The sequence below is a fragment of the Peromyscus californicus genome, unplaced genomic scaffold, assembly GCF_007827085.1.
Source record: "Peromyscus californicus insignis strain IS unplaced genomic scaffold, ASM782708v3 Scaffold_22__1_contigs__length_63687245, whole genome shotgun sequence".
Lineage (NCBI taxonomy): Eukaryota > Metazoa > Chordata > Mammalia > Rodentia > Cricetidae > Peromyscus > Peromyscus californicus.
The window spans coordinates 36,555,738-36,577,111 of record NW_026294525.1 but is presented as its reverse complement, the minus strand read 5'-3'; the positions used below and the strand labels follow the sequence as shown (position 1 = coordinate 36,577,111).

At 37.7% G+C, this 21,374-nt stretch overlaps 1 protein-coding gene across 2 annotated transcripts in view; it reads left to right on the top strand.

The window, feature by feature from the left end:
• Rspo3 (R-spondin 3) overlaps positions 1–21,040 on the top strand; it is an 86,696-nt gene extending 65,656 nt beyond the window's left edge. Inside the window, exons 5-6 of one of the 2 annotated variants that reach the window (XM_052751278.1) lie at positions 19,128–19,294; positions 20,682–21,040. In XM_052751278.1, coding sequence (XP_052607238.1) covers positions 19,128–19,294; positions 20,682–20,717 — 203 coding nt within the window. In that variant the 3' untranslated portion in view covers positions 20,718–21,040. Of the gene's footprint in view, positions 1–19,127; positions 20,339–20,681 lie in introns of those variants that run through there. The other variant, XM_052751279.1, reaches the window with a different exon arrangement.
• The last annotated feature ends 334 nt before the right edge of the window (positions 21,041–21,374 follow it).

The following is a 21,374-nucleotide window of genomic DNA, read 5'->3' as shown; positions in this document are numbered from 1 at the left end:
CTTTTATCATTTTACTTTTGGTCATTGATAAATTCATTTTTGCTACATTTGTTGGAACAACATTTGCAAAAAGGAAATTAAGGCTCTCCTGTTCCAACATTCTGTACAGGTAAGTTATGTGATGCTCATAAACCAGAAGTGATCATTGTGTATACCCTCCAGCACTGAAGAATGGGGTAGTAGTCTTTAAAACGATTACACGTGTGTGTGTGTGTGTGTGTGTGTGTGTGTGTGTGTGTGTGTGTGTGTGTGTTGAAATACTAGAAAAACATTACAAGGTCTTGTATTCATTTTACATTGCAACCAGAAATTATCAAGAATGAGTAACTTGAGCAACAAAAATTTATCATGGTATAGTTACATGGGTCAGAAAGTTTTTACTAGGCTAAAATCAAGATGCCAGCAAGATAGTGTTCCATCCTGGAAGTCTCTGGGAAGAAGCTTTTCGCTTGTCTCTTTTAGATTTTGGAAGTGATTTTCATTTTCTGGCTGGTGGCGCTTGCCTCCATCTTCACATGCACAAATTTTGAGTTGAGTCTTTTTCATATGCATCTCTCAGCCTTCTCTTTTGCCTATTCTTCTCTTTCAAAGACTTGTGTAGACAAGCAGATCAGTCAGAAGAACCCTGGGTATTCTTCTCATCTCAAGTTCAGACAGTGAGCAACTTTAATTTCATCTTCAATCTCAGCTTTCCTTTGGCATTTAAATTAACATGTTCACAGGCTCCCAGGATTAGGATGTGCCTGTGTCCTCCTCTTTGAGAGGGGTGGGTATTTGTCTACCTACTATAGGATTGTTTCATAAAATCAGTTCATGCCTCTTTAAAATGTGAAGGAATTTAATTTGCAAAATACTTTCATAGTGGTGCTGGGATGAATGGTCTACTAGCCAAGGACAGACATTAACTGACATTACTCATTTTGATGAAGAGGACAGCCATGATGGTGATTTCCTCCAAAATCACTGTTGGCAAATTCAGCTAAGTCTCTCCAGTTTTTTTTTTTTTCATTACTGTCTCTTTTTCCTATTTCCACTAATTCCAAAAAGCTATTTCTTCCCAAAAACATTGTTTGGAAAAATGTAAATAAATCTGCTATCCCTAAGTAACTCCTACATGATCATGTTGTTCATACTAATCAGAAATCCAACTGGAAGCTGGATATGATGTAACTCTAGGTAACCCTTGCATACATCTTTCTCCCAGATGGAGTGATCAACAATTTCATGCCTTAATTTTATCTCCTGGGTAATTTTATCATCAATATCAAAGTCTCCTATACCGTAAGTAGGGCAAAGATTGTGACAAAGGAAAATAATGAAGGAAAAGGAAAGACCAATGAAATGATCTGAACTACAAAGAAATTTGTCTATGAATAGAATTGTAATCAAACTGTGTTGTTTAAGAACAACTGTTATTTCAGCTTGTAATGTCACCACCCATTTTATTGTCCATGATTCTGGTGCTGAACATTTTGTCTGCTGATTTTTTTTTTCATTTGATTTTCATGTACTACTTGTAACTGCTGCATGTCAGACATATATTAACCTCTATTCCTGTACCTGTACTAGAGACTAGAAATAAATACAGCAGTAAGGAGTTACAAATATGTACAAGACTGTTTTAGATGCCCATAATTTTCTAGGAGATTTGGTTATAAAGGAACAAAAGCAGAGCAGATGACTGTTCTCTGAGGTTTAGGGGATAAGCTGTCAAGACTCCCGAAGACCAGGGAGAATTTTTTCTCCTGTGAGAAGGCAAAGGAACTTCCCATGGAGTAGCATTTACTAAAGTGCAAAAGCCAGATAACCAAGTAATAGGGAGAGAAAGAATTTGGGTGAAGCAAGAGCAAAATGAGAGAAAAAGGTGGTCCTCAAAAACAAAAATGAAAAGAGAAAACAGGCTACCGTTGGCTACAAAGGGTCTTTTGTACCTTGAGAAAACAAGGTGGACAACTCTAGAGGCATATAAAATAGAGGTACCAACAAAAATAAAAGGAAAGCCATCTGTGCTGTAAGGAGACAGCCTGACAGCAAGGTAGGAGGTACATGGAAGCACTTACATGGCTATGTGTGTCCACACATACACACACACACACACACACACACACACACACACACACACACACACACACACACCCTTAAACAGTTTTACCAAAAGACACTCTAGCAGGTTGAAAGCACTTGATGCACAAACCTGATCCCAGGAACCCATGGTGAAAAAAGAGCACTGAGCCAGGAAAGGTGTCCTTTTACTTACACACACACACACACACACACACACACACACACACACACACCATGGCAAGTGTGTTCATTTGTAAATACACACATAATTATAATAAATTAGATATTTTTAATTTAAGAAAAGACTTTAGAGGTGGTAGACACTTATCTATAGATGACGAATGAGTGACACATTTAAGAGACATGCAGGTGGTAAAAACTTTCATAATTTTGCTACTGCACGTAGACTTGAAAAGGTTAAGAACTACCCCCAAAACCTTAAATGAATTAAGTGTTGCTGAGATTTTTCTTGAGCCAGATCAAGACTAATCAATTCCCTAAAGTGACTTGGTCTACACAGCTCTTTTGCGGTTTCATAGAATTCATCATAATGAAGCATTAGTTTAGAGATTTTCAATTTAGTATTGTTCTATTTTCTAGTGTTTACATATTACTTCTTCTTCACACCTATTGCAAACAGTAATTGATTTTTGTTTTTCACAAATACAACAAGTAAAACACAAAAGTGCTTGGCTTACAGTCACATTGCTGATAAATAAGACAGCCAAGTGCAAAGTGCATATCTCTTGATACCTACTTCACATTTTTTACGTTTTATGTCATACTCTTTTTTTTTAAGCACATATTTTAGTGGATAGAGCCTTGAGCGTTTACGTGTCACCTCTCAAAGATAGACACTGACTACATGGCTTGGAAGAAATTCAATCTCCGATCATTGTGACTTCAAAGTCAAAAGTCATAGCAACTCTTCCTGATGAACTTCTCCTCACCTGCTAGGGAATGACCACTTGGAGTTTCATGAAAAATAACCTTGGAAATGTACCTTGGAAAGTGTATAGAGAAAGCTAATTTCAAATACTCAACAAGTATAGTAAAATACATTAATATAGTATTCCATGTATTAAGTAAGAATGTTATCAGCTGTTAGGAGCAGGAATGCAAGTTGGCTGAGACCAGTCATTAATGTTAGAAATGTTTGCTGTTCTCAGAAGTCATGCGGTAAGTTTTTATTTGGTAGGGCAGATTCCCGAGTCATGTCCCAACCTGTTGAGATATAGTAAAGCCTACCCAGAAAATATTACATTCTTAGCTCAAGTCCCCCATAGCTTAAAAACCTCCAAGTGTGTGGAGTTCCACACTATGCTTTATGAAGGGCCATCAAGATCTAATGGAGACAATATGATTCTCCCTACTTTCCCCCCAAATCCCAGCACAGCAAGTAATAAGCCTACATATCTTACTTCTGCTTTCTCTAATGATTTAATCGTTAATCTGCTGAATTATCTCTGGATCATTACATTTCCCCCCTAAAAATTCTCTAGTAATTGGGAGGGTTTTTATACAACTATCAACAATCATCTTTCTACACTAAGATGGTCTTCAGGTGCACAAGGAGGTGGTTCATTTTGCTCAGGGACTAAAACCCAATTCGTAGATTATCTAAAGCTATTTATGCTTTTAATACCTTTATTACTGGTGCTGGAGACATGGTTCAGTGGGTATGAGTGTTCTGTTTGTGGGCATGAGGACATAAGTTCGGATTCCAGCACACATGTAAAAAGCTGCACGTGGCTACATGCATGCCTGTGCCCAGAGCTACGGGGGATAAAAGTAAGATCTCTGGGGCTTGCTACCTGTCACTCACCTAATTATGTGAGAGATCCTGTCCCAAAGGCACAAGGCAGAGAATGGAGGAGATCTTCTGGCCTCTCAAAGCACAAGTATCCATAGACATCACACGCACGCGCACGCACACACACACACACACACACACACACACACACGCACGCACGCACGCACGCACGCACGCACATGCACAAATTCAATCATTTCTATTTCATCAGGTCTTCTTATTTCCAGGGTCATCTTATTTGATTTTTACATACCTCACTTAATAACAAATACTTTCCCAAATGTTGAGCAAGACAGCAAGCTGCTTTATTCCTTCAGAGTTTGCCACATTTTCTTTCACTTTCAGATCATGTACTTAAGTCTTTCCCAGGACTTTCTCCCCCCATTAGTTGCACTATTCATGCTGCCTGCTGCCCTTACTACACCCTCTAAAAGTGGAAGTTTCGTTGTACTATCCAACAGTCCTTCATTTGGGTGGCATCTCACAGAAAGCAAGATTCAATGGATTACAACAAAAGCCACAGTCATTCAAAACTCAAGGGCAACTCAGGCTTCTGAAACTATGTAGTACCACTTCAAAAGAGGATAAAAGCCCCAAGATTGAGGCAAGATGAGCCAGGATCATATTTCATGACTTTAAAATAAGACTGCATTCCCAACTCCACCAAGGCATCATGTATGCCTGCCATAAAAGATAATTTAAGGGAAAGTTGGTTTAGAATCTTTTAACTTTTCACAATCAAAATTCCCTTTCTTCCCACCTCTGTTTCTGTTTTCTGTTGCTCTCTAGGGCCACCTCTTCTTCTCCAAGCTCAGAAAGTTTTTGTTAGACTGCTGTCAAGATTGGAGCTGGGACATGCCCAACTTCGTGGAAACGTGGGAGCTCTTAAGTCTCTAAGAATCCTCCAGAATTTAAAATTTCAGAATAAGATGGAGTATAATTCCTTCTCACCTCTCTGAAAATTTGGCCTCCTAGAGTCTCTTCTCGCCAGGGATTCCCTAGTTATTCATAGTTATTCAGTCATTGGCTTGGTCCCACAAAGAACCTATTAGAGCATGACAAGCTGGAATGATTTTCCTGGGACCATGATGACTCTTAGTGGGCTGTAACCACTTGAACCTGTAACCACCATAGAATCGATAGGGCTTATTGAGACAATTCGTCTGAAACAGAGTTTCAAACTCAAGAGAACGCAATAGTAAAGGCATCTTCTTCATCACATGATGGCCATGAAGTTAAGAAAAAGAAGGTTATTGTTCATTGAATTTATTCAATATACATCTATAGAGTAGCCATTGCATGACTCTTAACAACAAGAAAAGTTTACCTGCCACCTGGTTTCAAAGCAATGAGTTAATGCTCATCAAGAAAACAGGAATACATATTACACCTGCTTCTATTTATGCACAAAATCATGCAAATGGGTCAGAAACACACTCCTAGAAACCTCACAACACTATCACCACCTCAACCTGCCATCATATAATCTGCCCTAGCCACGTTATTTCATGTTAAAATACTGGTGAATCAAAATTAAGATAGAATTTCTAGAGGGTAAGTTCATCATAATTTGTCTTTCCATACTATTCTAATTAACATTATAAAAATAGAAACAAAATTCAGTATCACAGATACATTGCAAAAGCAATACAGCTGTAATTAATTATATATTCCATTATACATAGCAAATCAAACTAATTGAAGAAAACACACTATCTAGGAACAAACTAATAGCACAGAAATTTTTTTTTATTATTGACAGTGTTAATATTACAAGATAAAGCATATAGAGAAGTTTGAGTTCCCACAATATGAAAGCAATTCTTTGACTTATTTTGCTTTAATCGGGTGTTTATTACAAAACCACATTCCATTTTCCAACAATGTTTTATGAATAAAAAAACAAGGCAAGCTACATGTTAATTGAATATATAGAACATATGGCTGTTAATAAAAAGTTAAAGTCTGGGATGTGGTCTAGTTGATAGAGTTCTTGCCTACCATGTACTACATAACCTGAGTTTAGAAGCATACACCTATAATCCTTGCTCTGGAGGTAGAGGCAGGAAGATCAGAAATTCACTGTCATAGCTATATAGGGAGTTAGAATCCAGCTAGGCTAGAAACTCTATCTCTGGAAAAGAAAGAAAAAAAGGAAAAGATATTATAAAACAGAAATCTCCTGAAGATTTGAATTTTTGAAACAGTCTTTCAAAGGAAACATTTCCATTTAGAATTATCAAAGATTAAAATGAAAAGCCAGCTGTCTTGGAATTTATATTTTTAAATCCACCAAAAAAAATTAGAACTTTTCCATCTGCGGTTGGAAAGGACCTATAAATAAATATATGCATATATACACACACAAACCATCAAGCACATTTGATGCACATGTGTCCACTCTTCCAGCCCCCACCCACCCCAACACACATAATACAGTGATAGACCAAGAATGGTGAAAAGCTATAAATAAGAGAGAGTAAAATCTTACTAATATTTCTCCATCACTGAGCATATCCAAGTGCTAAAATATTTCAAGGAAATTAAGTCACTATGTAGCCACTATTGAAACAATTACAAAGAGCTGTCTTGCTGGTTAGGGCAATGCATGTGAAAAGCTTTTTCAGTTTGTCATTACTCAGAATGGGAGAAACAATTGTTACAACGATTCATACTTTTTGCTATAGGTGAACTCTGCTCTTCTGGTTCTGATTTACATTATGAGTACAATCAATTAATCACCAGGTTTAATATAAGAAGTGTTGAGTGTGATGATTAGCATTTATTGTCAACTTGATACATCCTAGATTGGGAAGGAGACTCAATGAGGGATTGTCAGCCTTTGGGCTAGCCCATGGCATGTCTGTTAGGAATTGTCTAGCACTTAAGTGACATCGTAAGACACAGCCCACTGTTTTCAGTTCTAGTCCCTCAGCCAGATTGGATAGGGGGCAGGGCAGGTGAGGAGTAGAGTATCTGAACTATCTAAGAAAGCAGACACCAAGCTGAACACAAGAGCACAAGCGAGCATGCATGCTGTTATTTCTCTCTGTTCTTGGCTGTGGATACGACCTGACCAACTACCTCACTCATCTTCTCCTGTGACTCCCTGCGGTGATGGCTGAACTCAGTAGTTTTGAGCCAAATAAACCTTTCTCATCTAAGTTTTTATTCATTGATGAGGTGTTTTATCACAGTAATAAGAATGAAGCTAGATCACTGAGTAAAGCTCGTATGAGCATGTTTGCTTGTATGCTTTCGTGGTTTTAGGAACTGAACTCAGGACCTAGTGTATGTCAAACATGCCCCCTACTGCAGCAATACAACCTCAGCTCCTCTTTGTTCTTCAAACCAGTTATGAAAAGAGTTTAAAATGGCATGCAGCAAAGACAAAGGACAAAAAAAAAACAAACAAAAAAACAGTGAATCTAAGCAAAAAAAAAAAAAAGGACTTAAGAATACTCAAGGTTACATTTTAAAATTAGCTTTATGTAGTCAATAAGTAGCTGGAAATATTAATTGATAGCCATAGAAGACTATAATGTGTTTAACAAAAATGTCACAAAGTACACACTTAGAAGTTGATTTTTTTTTTTCCCCTGTGAAGGGGTTCTAAATTAGAGCTACTTCCCCCACCACACAGGACAGAAAAAAACTTCAAAGACAAGACAGAATGGGCTATAGTAGAATTAGAATTAGACAGCAAAGTGAATGAGTGCAAAAGAGAACAGTATCACGATTTCTTGTCTAATCAATCATGCAAGCCTGTCAGCAAGGGTGAAGCATCCAGTGCTGTCAATCCAGGGGAGCAGACAGCTCGGGTGAGGGAGGAAGGGGAGGGGAGTCAAACATGGTTATCAACACTTCCTTCTTGGTCTCAGAGGAACACAATTCTGAGACAAATTCTTGGAGCAAGTAGAAATTTATCCAAATGAAAATCAAATGATAAATGCCCAGAGAATATTCTTTCTTTGGAATTCTTTCAGTTCTTCAATTTACTCAGCTGGAGTAAATTTTCCAAGTAGCATTCTGTTCAGCCTTTGGAAACAAAGGCCTTTCCTGCTAATTAGAAAGCTATATTTCACCAAAGATGAAGACAATGCTCTTGGCTTAGAGATTCTCTTTTCAAACAATAACTACAAAAGGTTCAGCTGCGTAGTTACCATGAAGAGATGTGAGAACATCTCTTCCACATGTGGAGGAATATATTATGAACCTACGTGTGTAGTTGAAGAAAAACAGGGAAACCCAAATGCATTTTTATCTAGAACTCTACAAAAATACTATGTTTCTACTACCTTATATCAAAGCATAAATACTTAGAATCAAATACTGACACAGGGATGGGGAGACCGCTCACTGGATAAAGCACTTGCCACGTAAATATGAGGACCAGAGTTTAAATCCCCAAGACAGGCCAGACAGGATTGGCAGCTGCTTGTAATCCCTCCCGCTAGAGACCCTGCCTCAACAAAATAAAATGGAGATCAACAGAGGAAAACTGTAGGCAATCCACGTGTACATACACACACACTCTCATACACTCACACAAATTAATGTACCCACACATGTGAGCATGCATGCACACATACTACATATACACGGGCAAAACAAAATTAATAAAATGATGGGCTCCCATTTTCTTAAAAAAAATGGATTAGATAAGGCAATAAATATAAGCATTTTTTACTGTGTTATCATGTAGGGGTCTTAATCAGGTTCACTGACTCCACCAGTTAAAGAAGTGAAAGGCAAGGAATATCTCAGACACAGGAGGCAATAACTAGTAACAAATTTTATCGAGAGCGAAGAAATGTGCACGCAGAGACAGGCAGGCAGAAAGAAAGTTCCTTCTGAAATGGAGAGACACTTCAGTTTCTGATATCCACTTTTCCCCTGAAGGGCTGGAGGAGTAAAGGGGTTTGGTGGGCTGATGCCCCTCCCCTCATTTTGGATTGGTCAGCTTAGAAAGTGAAGAGTGGGCTGACCAGCTTGCAGCGAATGTCCAGGGCCTGTCTCAACAGGTCAGCCAGAAAGGGGCCCATCAGAAGGGAAGACAAGCCTACTCAAGCTTCTGTCCTGGGTGCAGAAGACAGAAGTACGCCGTCTTTTTCTACTTGCCTATGCCCCCACCTCCTTACGTGTGTGCCCATCAGGTATTTATTTGTGTAGCATCTAGTCCCTCAGCTGGAGCTGGGAAAACATGACTCAACTCAACCTGAGATTTGGAGCAACAAAATGAAGATTCACAAAGAACGTTTCTTTTGACAATGTAAGCTTTCAGAGCAATCTGCACTATAGACAGGACTGTCAGCCTTCCTACTGATTAGTGATATGATCATTTTAAATTGGCACAAAATTAAGCCAACTAATTCATGAGGAAGAACTGGAAAACTTATTTAAAGGAACTAATTATGGTCAGGAACTAAAGAATGGATTTTTCCAAACTTAATGGAGTTGCTGGATAGATGTTCTGACAGATAATTATATATGCTGATCATAAACATTTTTATAGGAAAAATTACAATTGATATGATTTATGGGCTTTAAATTCAGAGTCTGTGTGACAGAGGCTTCTAAGAGTCTTTTTAATGTTTAAATTCCTGAGAAAACTTGCTGAAGTTATTTAACAAAATTACATCATCTCTCCAAACCACAGTTCTGCCTTTGAGAATTCAACTAACTTCAGATCAAAATGGATTGCATGTGAAGGTTTTTATTGCTATTATTATTCTTTAAACAAGTAAGCATACTAACTTAGTTACATGCCATGGATATTGTATTAGATATAATCAATAGTGTCAAGATGATTTGAAGTATCTGAGAAGATTTTATAGGTTATATGTAAATTCTACATCATTTTATGTAAGAGATTGGAGTTTCCAATCCATTAGGGTCCTGTCACCCATCCTTCCCTTATACTAAGGGTAACTATATTTGACACAAACATTACATCAATTTACAGATATTCTCCAGCCATATTTTAAATGAGCAAGGATACAAAATAGGGGAGGTAGTAAGAAGGAAGACTGCATAGAATGATATATTACAAAAATTAAAAGATGATGGTTTGGAAAGACGTATCAGTTGTTAAGAATACTTGCTGCACAGTCATGAAAATCTGATTTCAAATCCTCAGAACTCACATTAAAAAGTTGGGTGTGGCCCTATACCAACTTTTAATTCCAGAACTACCATGGGCAGAGACAGGGATTTCTAGGACTTGCTGGCTGTCAGTCTAACTCTAGGTTCAGGGAGCGATCCTGCCAAGAGAAATAAGGTGGAGAATGATATGACAGAATACCTAATGTCCTTTTCCTATCTTCTCACACACACATACACACACACACACACACACACACACACACACACACACACACACGTAAAAGACATAAGCACATCAATTCATTTGGGAGATATTCATTAATGTTTTGAGAAGATTAGGTCCAAATTGAAATTTCTTAGTAGGACATGACAATATTGCCAAGTACAATTTTATGGTCCTTGAAATATTAGAGCTCAGCTACTGCCCATTGGTGCAACAGTTACATGAACATGAATGTTATAAGAGTAATCAGCAACTTTTTTTATTGAATTTAAGGCCTGCTTAACAAGATGGAACTAATGCCTGACACCACAAATAAAGCCAACAACTCATGGTTAGGTGGGTCATGGGTCCTAGGGGAGAACTTACTACTATTGTTCTGCTAAATGAAGGTAGCATTAAATCAACTGATGGTTTATTGCTATACCCATAGATTAGTGCATCTCTCAACCCTCATCAGAGAAGCTTTTTTTTTGAGGTAGAGGTTGATTAACACAGCAACAATTAGCACAACTGGTCAAGGCATAGAGAATAAGGGACTTCACAGAGTATTCAGCCCTACTAGGGACATCTGTATCACATACCCTCCTCCCAAGGCTCAGGGATCATCACATAAAGGAGTGGGAGAAAGAATGTAAGAGTCAGAGACAGTACATGACTACAGAGGAAGTGTTTCCTGGGCATATGAGGGCAGTTGCACAGATGACTCACAGTGACTGTGACAGCATGTGTAAGATGTGCGTGCACAAGATCAAGTCAGACAAAACCCCATCATGGAGGAGAAAAGAAGTCCCAAAATTCCACCCCACACTGAGGAGCTATTAGCAATTGATGGCTTCTGGGACAGGGAGAGTCAGTGTTTTGTTTTGTTTTGTTTTGTGTGTGTGTGTGTGTGTGTGTGTGTGTGTGTGTGTGTGTTTTCAAGAATTCGGCCCTTGAGAGGCTACCAATGCTCCAATAGACGACCCTACACCCATGCACATACTAGAAGCACTAAGTGGACTAAATAGGCTTTTTTTAAGAATGAATGAAAAATAAATAATAAATAAATAAATAAAACTGGGAAGTGCTAAAGTACTAGGAGGAGCATTGATAGGGAGAGAATTGAAAGCATACTTGATCAAAATACATTTTCAAGCAATAAAAGTTGCCCCAAATTCCTGGATTATGAGTACTTTTATTTTAGTTTATAAACAATCTATAAAAATTTACAGCTGGTATATAAAATAACCAAAATATTCTATACAGAATAACTTTTTGGCAAGCTGTAATATACAATTCATAAGGTAGCCATGAGTTTTATGACTAAAGACATGAATGTATAAAATTTAATGAACTAAATTAGAATGAATTTGAACATAATTTTAACATCGAGTGATCATCAGAATTAATTTATATGCTTATCCAGTGGATAAGACTGTCTAAGACTCAGCATCCAACTCAAAATGTGCTATTCAAACATGTGCCAGTTAAGAACATTTCAACATGTAAATTAATGTGTTTGATTCACTGTCCAAGAGTTTTGTAATCTGACCTAATGTGGTGGAAAGTATTTCAAAATTAAGAATTCTTACACAGAAAATACTGAAATCGCTAACTTTAACTGAATATTTAGCCAAACGATAGTTGGTTCAAGAGAAATAAGCCCACAAAGTTAAATAACATTAAATTTAAAATATCTAATATAAAATTTCATTTCCTACTCTGTTTTAATCTATCATACAGTAAGGTTCACTTTACTTTTAAAACGAGTACATTTTAAATATTACAAATAGTTCTGTTTTTTAAAAAATCTGTGGATACTTTGTCCAGTTTTCACTTTTAATTCATTTAATACTGATGCTTTATAACAAGAAGATGCCCTACTAGGTAATACCCAGCGCCATGAAGAGTTTATTTAGGGCATATGCAAACAAGGAGTACAGCCTAGGGTTCAAGGCATCGGAGTTCATGAGGTGGGATTGATTTAACTCTGTGTTTAGGGTCGTAGAAACATATGTTGTCAGGACATGAACCAAAATTCAAATTTCAGATTCTGACTCCTCAGTGGATAATGAGCCTGACCAAGCGAAAAGTGGGGTAAATCTCTTAAAAGACTTTCTTAATTGTGTTGGAGAGATGCTCAGCGGTTAAGAGCACTTATTCTTGCAAAGGACCTGAGCTCCTAAGTTGCCCAGGCTGACCTTGAACTTGAGATCCTCCTTCCTCAGCCCCCTGAGTAAGTGGCATTGCAGGTTTGCACCACCAGAGCTGCTGCAAGCCTGGGCGTCTTGATTGCCGCGGGGATCTTTACCGGGAGCTCAGAGCATCTACAGAAATACCATAAGTAAACTAGCCAAGCTTAGGGAATATTCAGAAAATCAAGGAAGATGCCCTGAAGAGATCAAGAGGCCAGAGAATTAAACATGAGTCTGAGGTAAAGCAAGGGATTCTAGAAATGGAATCAGAAGAAATTAGGGGGTGCGGGGGTGGGGATACAGAGATGAGCAGGAAGAGAAGTGTGAGGCCAGCCAAGTCGGTGAGGGTGCAAGAAGGACCAAGTCACAGAGGACAAGGACCCCGGGGGCTCCATTAGGGAGCTTGCGATTATCTTCTTCCACCTCAAAAAATGAACATGTAGTGTCTTACCTCAAGCCTTCTCTTCATTCTGAAAAGAACACGGTGAGAACAGACAGCGCCTCTTGAAATTAGCTTTTCCAGGTGTGAACAAAAGCGCAGTCTGAGTGCTCACAGGCCCCCGGGATTAGAGCTGTCACTGCCAAAGTGGCTGCAGGAGACTATCCCTAGTTAACGGTATGCGGTAGAGCACGTCATGATACGTCACATTAACTCTCTGTGGCTAATTCATCAAAAGTGCCCTCGGAGTCAAGCAGACAAGCCACAGGACCGATTTGTCTGTGAACTGACAAAACCCGTAACTTGGACAGCTTTAAGTTTCAAGTTGAAGCCATCGGATGTCTGCCTGGGTGTCTATAAAAGATGTCTAGTCTCCGACTGTTTTTACTGTATTTCTTGAAATTACAGCAGAGGCAGTAAGTGTATCTATTTTAGTAAAAACAAACAAGAGAAAAGGGGGCAAAAGGTTTGAATATGTTTCTCAAGTCGGCTCTACTGGGTAATAATATAGCCGAGAAGGACATTTGGCCTTGATGGTTTTCAGCTGTGTACTTCACCACCGGGTCAAGCTGTCCTGTGTTTATACAGCCCACAGGTCAAAGGCCTTTTAAGTATGTATCTACACAACAGATCATAATTGCTGCATAAAAATACTTGTACTGCAGCAGCCCCCTCCCGTGCAACTGTTCTCCACTGACTTATTAGCTAAAACCAACAAAAGTTGTCATTTTTATCCTTTGTACATAAAACCACGACCAACTTTAGATTTACAAATCAGATGGACTCCTTTTAACACACTTCGGATTGAAGTTCATTTTATAACGCAAGGCCTACGGGTAAATCTTATCCTTTTGGAGGGATATTTCACTAGGTGGTTGGGTCATAGAATTGGTGATGTTTATTTCTCAGTCTAGAACGGGGAGTACACTTTTAGATTTTTGTTAAATTTTTAAGTCTAGTTTTTCTTAAAACAAGAAACTACTTAAAGCTCCTTTGCTCCCCCTACTGGCAATTTTGAGAACTTCACAAACAAACCCCTTAAACATTTCTGTGTACAAAAAAAAGAAAAAAAAACACACATTATTTATAATCTAAGTAATTGTCACTCATGATTCCAGAAAAAAATACCTCTCAATCATATTCCCACTGTGTTTTAAAAGAATATTGAATGTTCTCTAAGGCTTATGTTTCCACATGGAAATGCAATGTCTAATATATAACGTATAATATAGAATGTAAAAAAAGAAAATAATTCAAGATATTTTCTGTCTCAGTCTTAAAAGTTTATCCTTTATTAGTCATAGTTGTATTTTTACATGTTTTTCAAAGATTATTTGCAAATAACTTTTATTTCCCACCTCAGTTCCTCTTCTAAATATACCAAATTTTAAAAAATGTCCTCACAAATTACTAGGATTAGTAAGTCGACACCAATTTTACATCCGTTATGAAAAATTAATCACTAGTAACCATGTGATTTTGAACTAAATGTTGATTGTATATATTTAAGGAAATCGGGCACTCTATTTCTCTACAAATAGAGTTCTTAGATGTGTCAGATATCAAGATATACTCAGGAGGTTGCATTTATATGTATTTGTGCATACACACATAATTTTATATATATGTATAAAGGAAATAATAAAGGAAAGATGCTATCAACTTGAGTGGTAGAAGGACATGGAAGGGATTTGAGGTGTGGTAGCTGGGAGGGGCTGGAGGGAGCAGAGGAAGTGGGGAAGAGATGTAATTTTGTTTCAGGTTAAATCACTGGGAATAAAAGAAAATACTAAAAAAAGACAAGGAAAGGAAAAGAAAAAAATAAAGTAAAGCTGAATTTTGCTAGCTACAGGTACTTAGAATCTTCATAAAAACTACTGTGTCATAGTCTCCAACATAGGGTGTAGGGTCTTGCATTTTCAAAAGTCTTCTGTGTTTGAAACCTTGTCTACAGAAGGTTCTGGACAGTGCTTATGCAAAGGATTATGTTTTTTCATCAGTAGAAAATAATTTCACAATCTCAACACTATCTATTATATATTCACACGTGTGATACTAATTTGTATGAAGTCCTTAAATCATGTGTAGCTTCATTATCTGCGTAGAGATTTTAGTTACTCTTTTGAAAAGCTAATCTCCTAAGGAGGACATCAGGAGATGAGTATGTCTAAAATACGTTTGTATAGGTGTATGAAGCTGTCAAAAATTAAATTAAGAGTATAAAACTGTAAACTGAATTATAAATACCAGCTGCACTCCCTTTATGGAATTTATTATGTATAACAAGTTTCTGGAAAATGAAATGTCACATATTAAAACATATAGGTTTTTTTTTTAACTTGTTACCCAAACAGCAAAGCTCTGCTATGTTCTAGGATTCTGATAGTAGCCGTTCCAGAGTTTGCATTACCACTGATGCTTCAGGACAAATTCTGAACATGGCAATTGAATCCAGTGCTTCTCAGTAACTTCCTATATATAGACTCTGACCGAACTAAGGAAGTACACTTTCAATGTCTCGGGTCACCGTGTCCTTGCATGCCATCACATGTTGACATATCACTACCTACCCTGCCCTCTTCCTCATCAGCCTGACAAACTCTGTCATTCTTTTAGGTTTAACTTGAACATCATCTGAAGAATGGCATTAAGTCTCTATTAGCTGAGTCCAACGCTTCCTGTGTGTTTCCTATAAGATCTTGTGGTTGCCTCCATCTCAGTATAGGCGTGTGGCCACAGTTATCATGCCATTCTCCATATGCTCAGGCAAAGGCATACCTTTGACATGGAATGGAGACTTACATCATGTCCATGCTATACAATTACCATTATTAGCTTTTGTTTGTCACATGACTAACATGTCAGGTACCATGGTAAGTGCTCTACAAGCATCTTATTTAACCTTGAAATGTTTAGCAAAGAAAAAGGGTTGTTTCTATTTGAAGTATCAGTTAATCCCAAGGCTTACCGGAAACTTGCAAGAGGTTATGCAACTACTTGAAGTAGACTTAGAATCTGAGCAGGGATTTCCACCCCTAAGGATGGTATTCTAAAACTTCACAGCCAGTGCCTCTCTACAAGGAACATCTTGGCCTATTTTCTGTTTTTCTAAAAGACTCTCACAGGTTATGTTTTAAACAATAGAAGCTCACTTATCACATGGATCTGGAGGCCAGAAGTCTAAGAATGCTGCACTGGTGTCTCATGAGGAATCTGTGGTTGCATAGGAAATGACAGAAAGGCCAGTCGGTTTATGTGAGGCAGGGAGAGGAAATGGGACTAAACTCATTCTTGTTATCAGTAATCCCACATTCCCACAATAACCCATTGCCATGAGAGCAACACTCATCTATTTATGAGGGCAGAGTTCTCACAATGCAGCCACCCTTTCAAGGTCCCTTTAAAACTATGGTTACCATGGCAATTAAATTTTACCATGAGTTTTAAAGGGAGGGCATTCAAACCCTAGCAGGCTGATTGTACTCAACTACTAATAGCAATTTCTCTTTGATGATTTCTACCACAACCTCCTCCTTATAGCTAAAACACTGTGGGGAAATGAATGTTTTTTTCATCATTAGACTACTTCACGATACAGTTCAGGCATACCTACACGTGGCCATGAGTACCATACACACACATATCCAGTGAAGGGCAACACACACACACACACACACACACACACACACCCCAGATTGTTTTAATTGGAATGCTTAGTTTGCAAAACTGCAAAGAGTCACAAAATAACTATTAACCACATCAATGAAAACTCAGCAAGTCACTACAATAGAAAGAGAAGTCCCTTTAATGAAAACCTTACAAAATTATCCCAAATTGCACGTGATTTTTAATGGACTGCAGCCACTCTGGGTATTTCTATTTTATTTCTTGGACAAGAGTAAAATATATTATTTATGCAGAAAAATAGTGAATATTTCCAACTACTAACACATGGCCTATGAAGAAAAGAATAATGCCATTTTGTTTCCTCTTGCGCAATAAGCCTCCATTGGGCAGCAACCATGTACGATGTGCTAGTTTCCTGTCTCTGTAGCAGAGTCTCCCTTTTTCACTCACTGCCCAGAGCAAATAGCTATTTCTTGGATAATAAAGCCATAATACTGAGCTTCAAGATGCTTCCAAAAATGTTTCTGCCTGTCTTAAGAAATGATCCTAATCAGTTTGCTAATAAGCAGAAATACTTTGGAAGTTGAATTTGTTGTCATAAGTAGCCAAAGAAACATATAAATCAAGCCATGACAGAGGAAGAAACAATACATTTCTTATGTTTCTAAAACATTATGACTGGGATCACAGCTGTACTATGTTGGACCATCATCAAGAGAACAATGTCAAACACTGGACTTCTGGGTAATTTCCACAAAAATAACATTTTGTTTAAGGTCAGTAATTCCTGTGGAACTTGGGAATGATTTTTGTTGACTATTTTTTTTTAAGAATTGAACTCTAACACCCTCGAGGTACCCCTCAATCTAAAAATACTATTTCATTCAACGCTTGCTAGCAAGCACCTCCTGAGGAGAAACTCCAGTTCGTGAAAACTGGCATTCTCTCTGCCTGGGAAGCTTTATGGAACTTAAATTAGGCTACATAGTCAGGGAAGTTTTCTATTCAGTTTTTGTTGTTGTTGTTTAGTTACCTCACTTAAGTCAGCTCTGCAAATACGTAGTGTGGCCATTGAAACCAACAAAAAGGCCTGGGCTCTGTCTGTAGAGATCTTACCAATACCACAGTATTCCTTAAAGTGAAAAGAAAAATGAAGCTGGCATATCAGTGGATAAGGAGTTTGGCTTAGAAGTAATAGTTGACTGGTTTTGTTCCATTCTATATGCCTCAAATAACTTGATAGTTACTTTACTCTCCTCTGGACTCTCATTTTCATTAAAAGTTCTACTAGCATTTGAAAATTGGACATGTATTTTGTCAAAATCAACAGGGCAAGTCTTCATGAAGTGATTGGAAGGTTTTGTAGATATGGTCTCGTGACAAAGCTATTTACGGTATAAAATTATTCATCCAAAGGCACTACAGTGGCCTAGTATACATAGGAAGTATTAATAACACCACTCCCTGGAATTCTGTAACCTGAGCATGAGAAAAAAGGAGCCAAACCACTGAATTCAATATTTGCAGCCTGTTTCAGGACGTGAAAATATTTTGGTTCTCTCACACAAATAATTTTTCCAAAATACTTTCATCCATAGTGCCTCATTGTAGGCAGACTGATTTCAAGTTTGCATGGCTCTGAATGTGGAGTAAATGTTCAAGATCTGTCTCACATCAAAGATTAATTGTTTCCAAGTTTTCATTTACTATGAATTCATTTGGGTATACATAACTTCTTACTGGTACATATGTGTTAATGCATCTTACCAAAACCATGCCCTTAAAAATTACAAATTTTATGTAAAAAAATTCACCTGACAAAAGTTAATCCCCTATTCTTAAGGAAATAGGAAAAAATTGTATCCAATTTGGTGTCTTGGCAAAATATTCACCAAAACTTTTTGTGGTTATCAAATACAGTTGAATAAAATTTACTGTTTATGCTGGCTCCACACAGGGTACAATATGCCTACTCATACCAACACCTTTACAAGCATGTTGATTTCACTTGAAAAACTACCTCATGATATGAGTGTGAACTAAATCTATACTACAAACCCACTTCAAGGTCAAGAGCCTCCGTGGAATTCAGCATACATCTGAGAAATAACTGCTTGACTGATTAAAAACAAAATGTTCCTGTCCAAAATGTAACTTACACCATAGCAGTATTGATAAATTGTATTCACCACACCCTGCACACAGAGAAATTGTGATACAAATGAATTTCAGTTTGTACTAAAATAAAACATAATTATCTTGGTATGCATTATGAACTTTTATTTCCATATTTGTTATACAAATCAATTCCCTTCTCTTAGGTAGCATGCGATTGACACCACAGCTTGCAAATACATAACTGCTATTTGTAAATGTGAATATAAAATAGTGCCTTAAATATAAACCAGATAAATGTACATATTAATAGAGCTTTCAGGTGGTAAAAATAATGTAAGTTTTCATTCAATATGCAAAAGTGACTATCATATAAAATAAATCCCTTAATTCTATTAGACATAAAAATTCTATTGGTTTGACAAAAGCGGGCTTAAAGAGTATATATTTGTTATCTATGAGTATAATATACTTGAGAAAAAACTGATACTTTTAATAAGTTAGAATAACCAAAGAGAATGTAACTGAATAAAATTTATTAAGTGAATGAATGTCCTTTTATTTCAGGAAAAAAAGGAAGGGAGAGAAAACGGAAAAAACTCAACAAAGAAGAGAGAAAGGATACAAGCTCTGACAGCAAAGGCTTGGAGTCCAGCAGAGAGAGCCCCGAGCCGCGGGAAAACAGAGACAGACAGCAGCCGAAGAGAAAAGCCCAAGAGAAACCACAGAAATCGGTATCAGTCAGCACTGTACACTAGAGGGTCCCGTGAGGTTACTGTAGACTCATGATGCTGCTATCTCAACCAGATGCCCAGGACAGGTGTTCTAGCCATTAGGACCACAAATGGACAACACATCAGCTACCGCTCTGTCTAAACAACATTCCGAATAGTTGCTATATTCTTCATGCAAGCGTAGTTAACGGCAAAGAGCCAAGCGTTCAAAGAAGGGATACTCTCAGATGGTTATCTTACATGCTTCTGTGTATTTTTCAAAGATGAGAAAATTTGTACATAATTATCAATAAGCAATAAGCTATCCTCAATGTAATGATGATACCCAGAGAAGAAACATCTTTTCCCTGTAAGAATTATTCTTCAAGTAATTGTCTTTAAGAAGCAAAAGATGATTCTGCAACTTCAGAGAGGCAGTGTCCCTCCAAACAAAGGTCAGGGGAGAGAAACATCACTCCAAGCACAGGGTGGATTTGTCCAGATCTAGTGAATGCTCAGAATTAAGGCCTGGCATTTGGAATCCTAGAGTTTATCATCCAAGAAGCAAGTGTTTTTAAGATTATTTCTGTTGCCCTCGTCCTGTACTTTTGCAAAAAACTAAGTGTGCATAACAGAGTTAAATAGACTGTGTGGGATGGGAGTAAGGCAAACTGTGGAAGAAATCATAGAGGTGGAGATTATCTGTGCTTTCCAGAACTGTGAAGGGTTGTGATCACCTGGAACAGGTCTCCAATCTATGTTAGCACTGTGTGGTTGATCATCTGCTACACCTCGGTTTCTATAAGTCTGTAAACATGTACCTGTAACTTTCTTCCAAAAGCAAAACCATACGTATTAGAAGAAAATTCTGACTTTATAGAAAACAAAACTAGAGTGAGGAGAATGTGACATGTTTGCAAAAGTGTGTATTTTCTTTCTTAAGGAAGGAAAAACAATTTTATTACCTGCTTAAGGGTCCACCTGAAACTAAAGGGTTACTACTTTCTAACAAGGTGTATCTAGTAGGGGAGAAAGCCACCACAATAAATATATTTGTTAATAGTTTTTAAAGCTTGGTTCACTTTGTTTTATTGGGTAAGAGTTAGAGACTCAAGAAGAATTTTGCTCTATGGATGACCTGTGTCTGAAATAATTGAGAAAATGAGATTCTCAGTGTTTCCTCTTTGAATACACCATTACCTGAGCCAATGGAAACTTACTTATGGGATGCTAGCAGATATTTATTAATTTTTTTCTTACTTTAATAAAAAAAAGTGTATTATGGGCACATGAGCCTACATAAATGATCCCACTGCCCCCTCTCCTTCATTTCTTAGAGATGAGCACCTTGTGTGTTGATCCCTCCTACATCTTCAACATTTAGCTTTTCTTCTCCATATTTTCTCAGTCTGTGGATCTCTTTGGGGAACTGGAGTCACCCTAGCAGAAGGTCTCAGCCATGTTTGCCCAGAGGACCCAGCCAGTCTGGAACAGAAGGAGGGATCTCTGAGTGTGCAGCACAGACTCTCATGACCCACTTTAGCCTTCTGCGGCAACAGGAGGATGTGCAGCCCCGCTCTGTGTACTATGCTTCCAGCCCTCTCAAGGTCACTTCCTTCTGAAGAAACCGCAATGAGTCGGCCTCCTTCCTGTCTGTCTCCGTGCACCCTTTCTTCACCAACTCTGTTGCTCGTGTTGGCTGCTTGGCATCAATGGTTTCCCACTTCTCTTTTCCTCCTGTAAGATATAAAAGTTTTAAATAGTTTATTACTGTTTCTTACTTGGGTGTTTCTTTTCTCGTTTGCATGGCATACACTTACCAAGCAACTGGATCTATACCCTCTATTTAGGAGAGTTTGCATTCAGTCTTCATATAAAATTCATGTTACTCAAGGGACGCCATGCTCCAGAATTATGTGAAGTGGAACTATGTCCCCAGTTAAGAACTTTTGGATGTATCAAACATCGTAAAATGTTTCGGTGTTATCTTATTGATTGTGAGTCACACTCAATATTTTTACATATATTTCTCTTTATCAATATCTTTGCTCTTCCAACAACACTTCCCAAGGTCTAGGAAAAGGATACAATCCATCAAAGA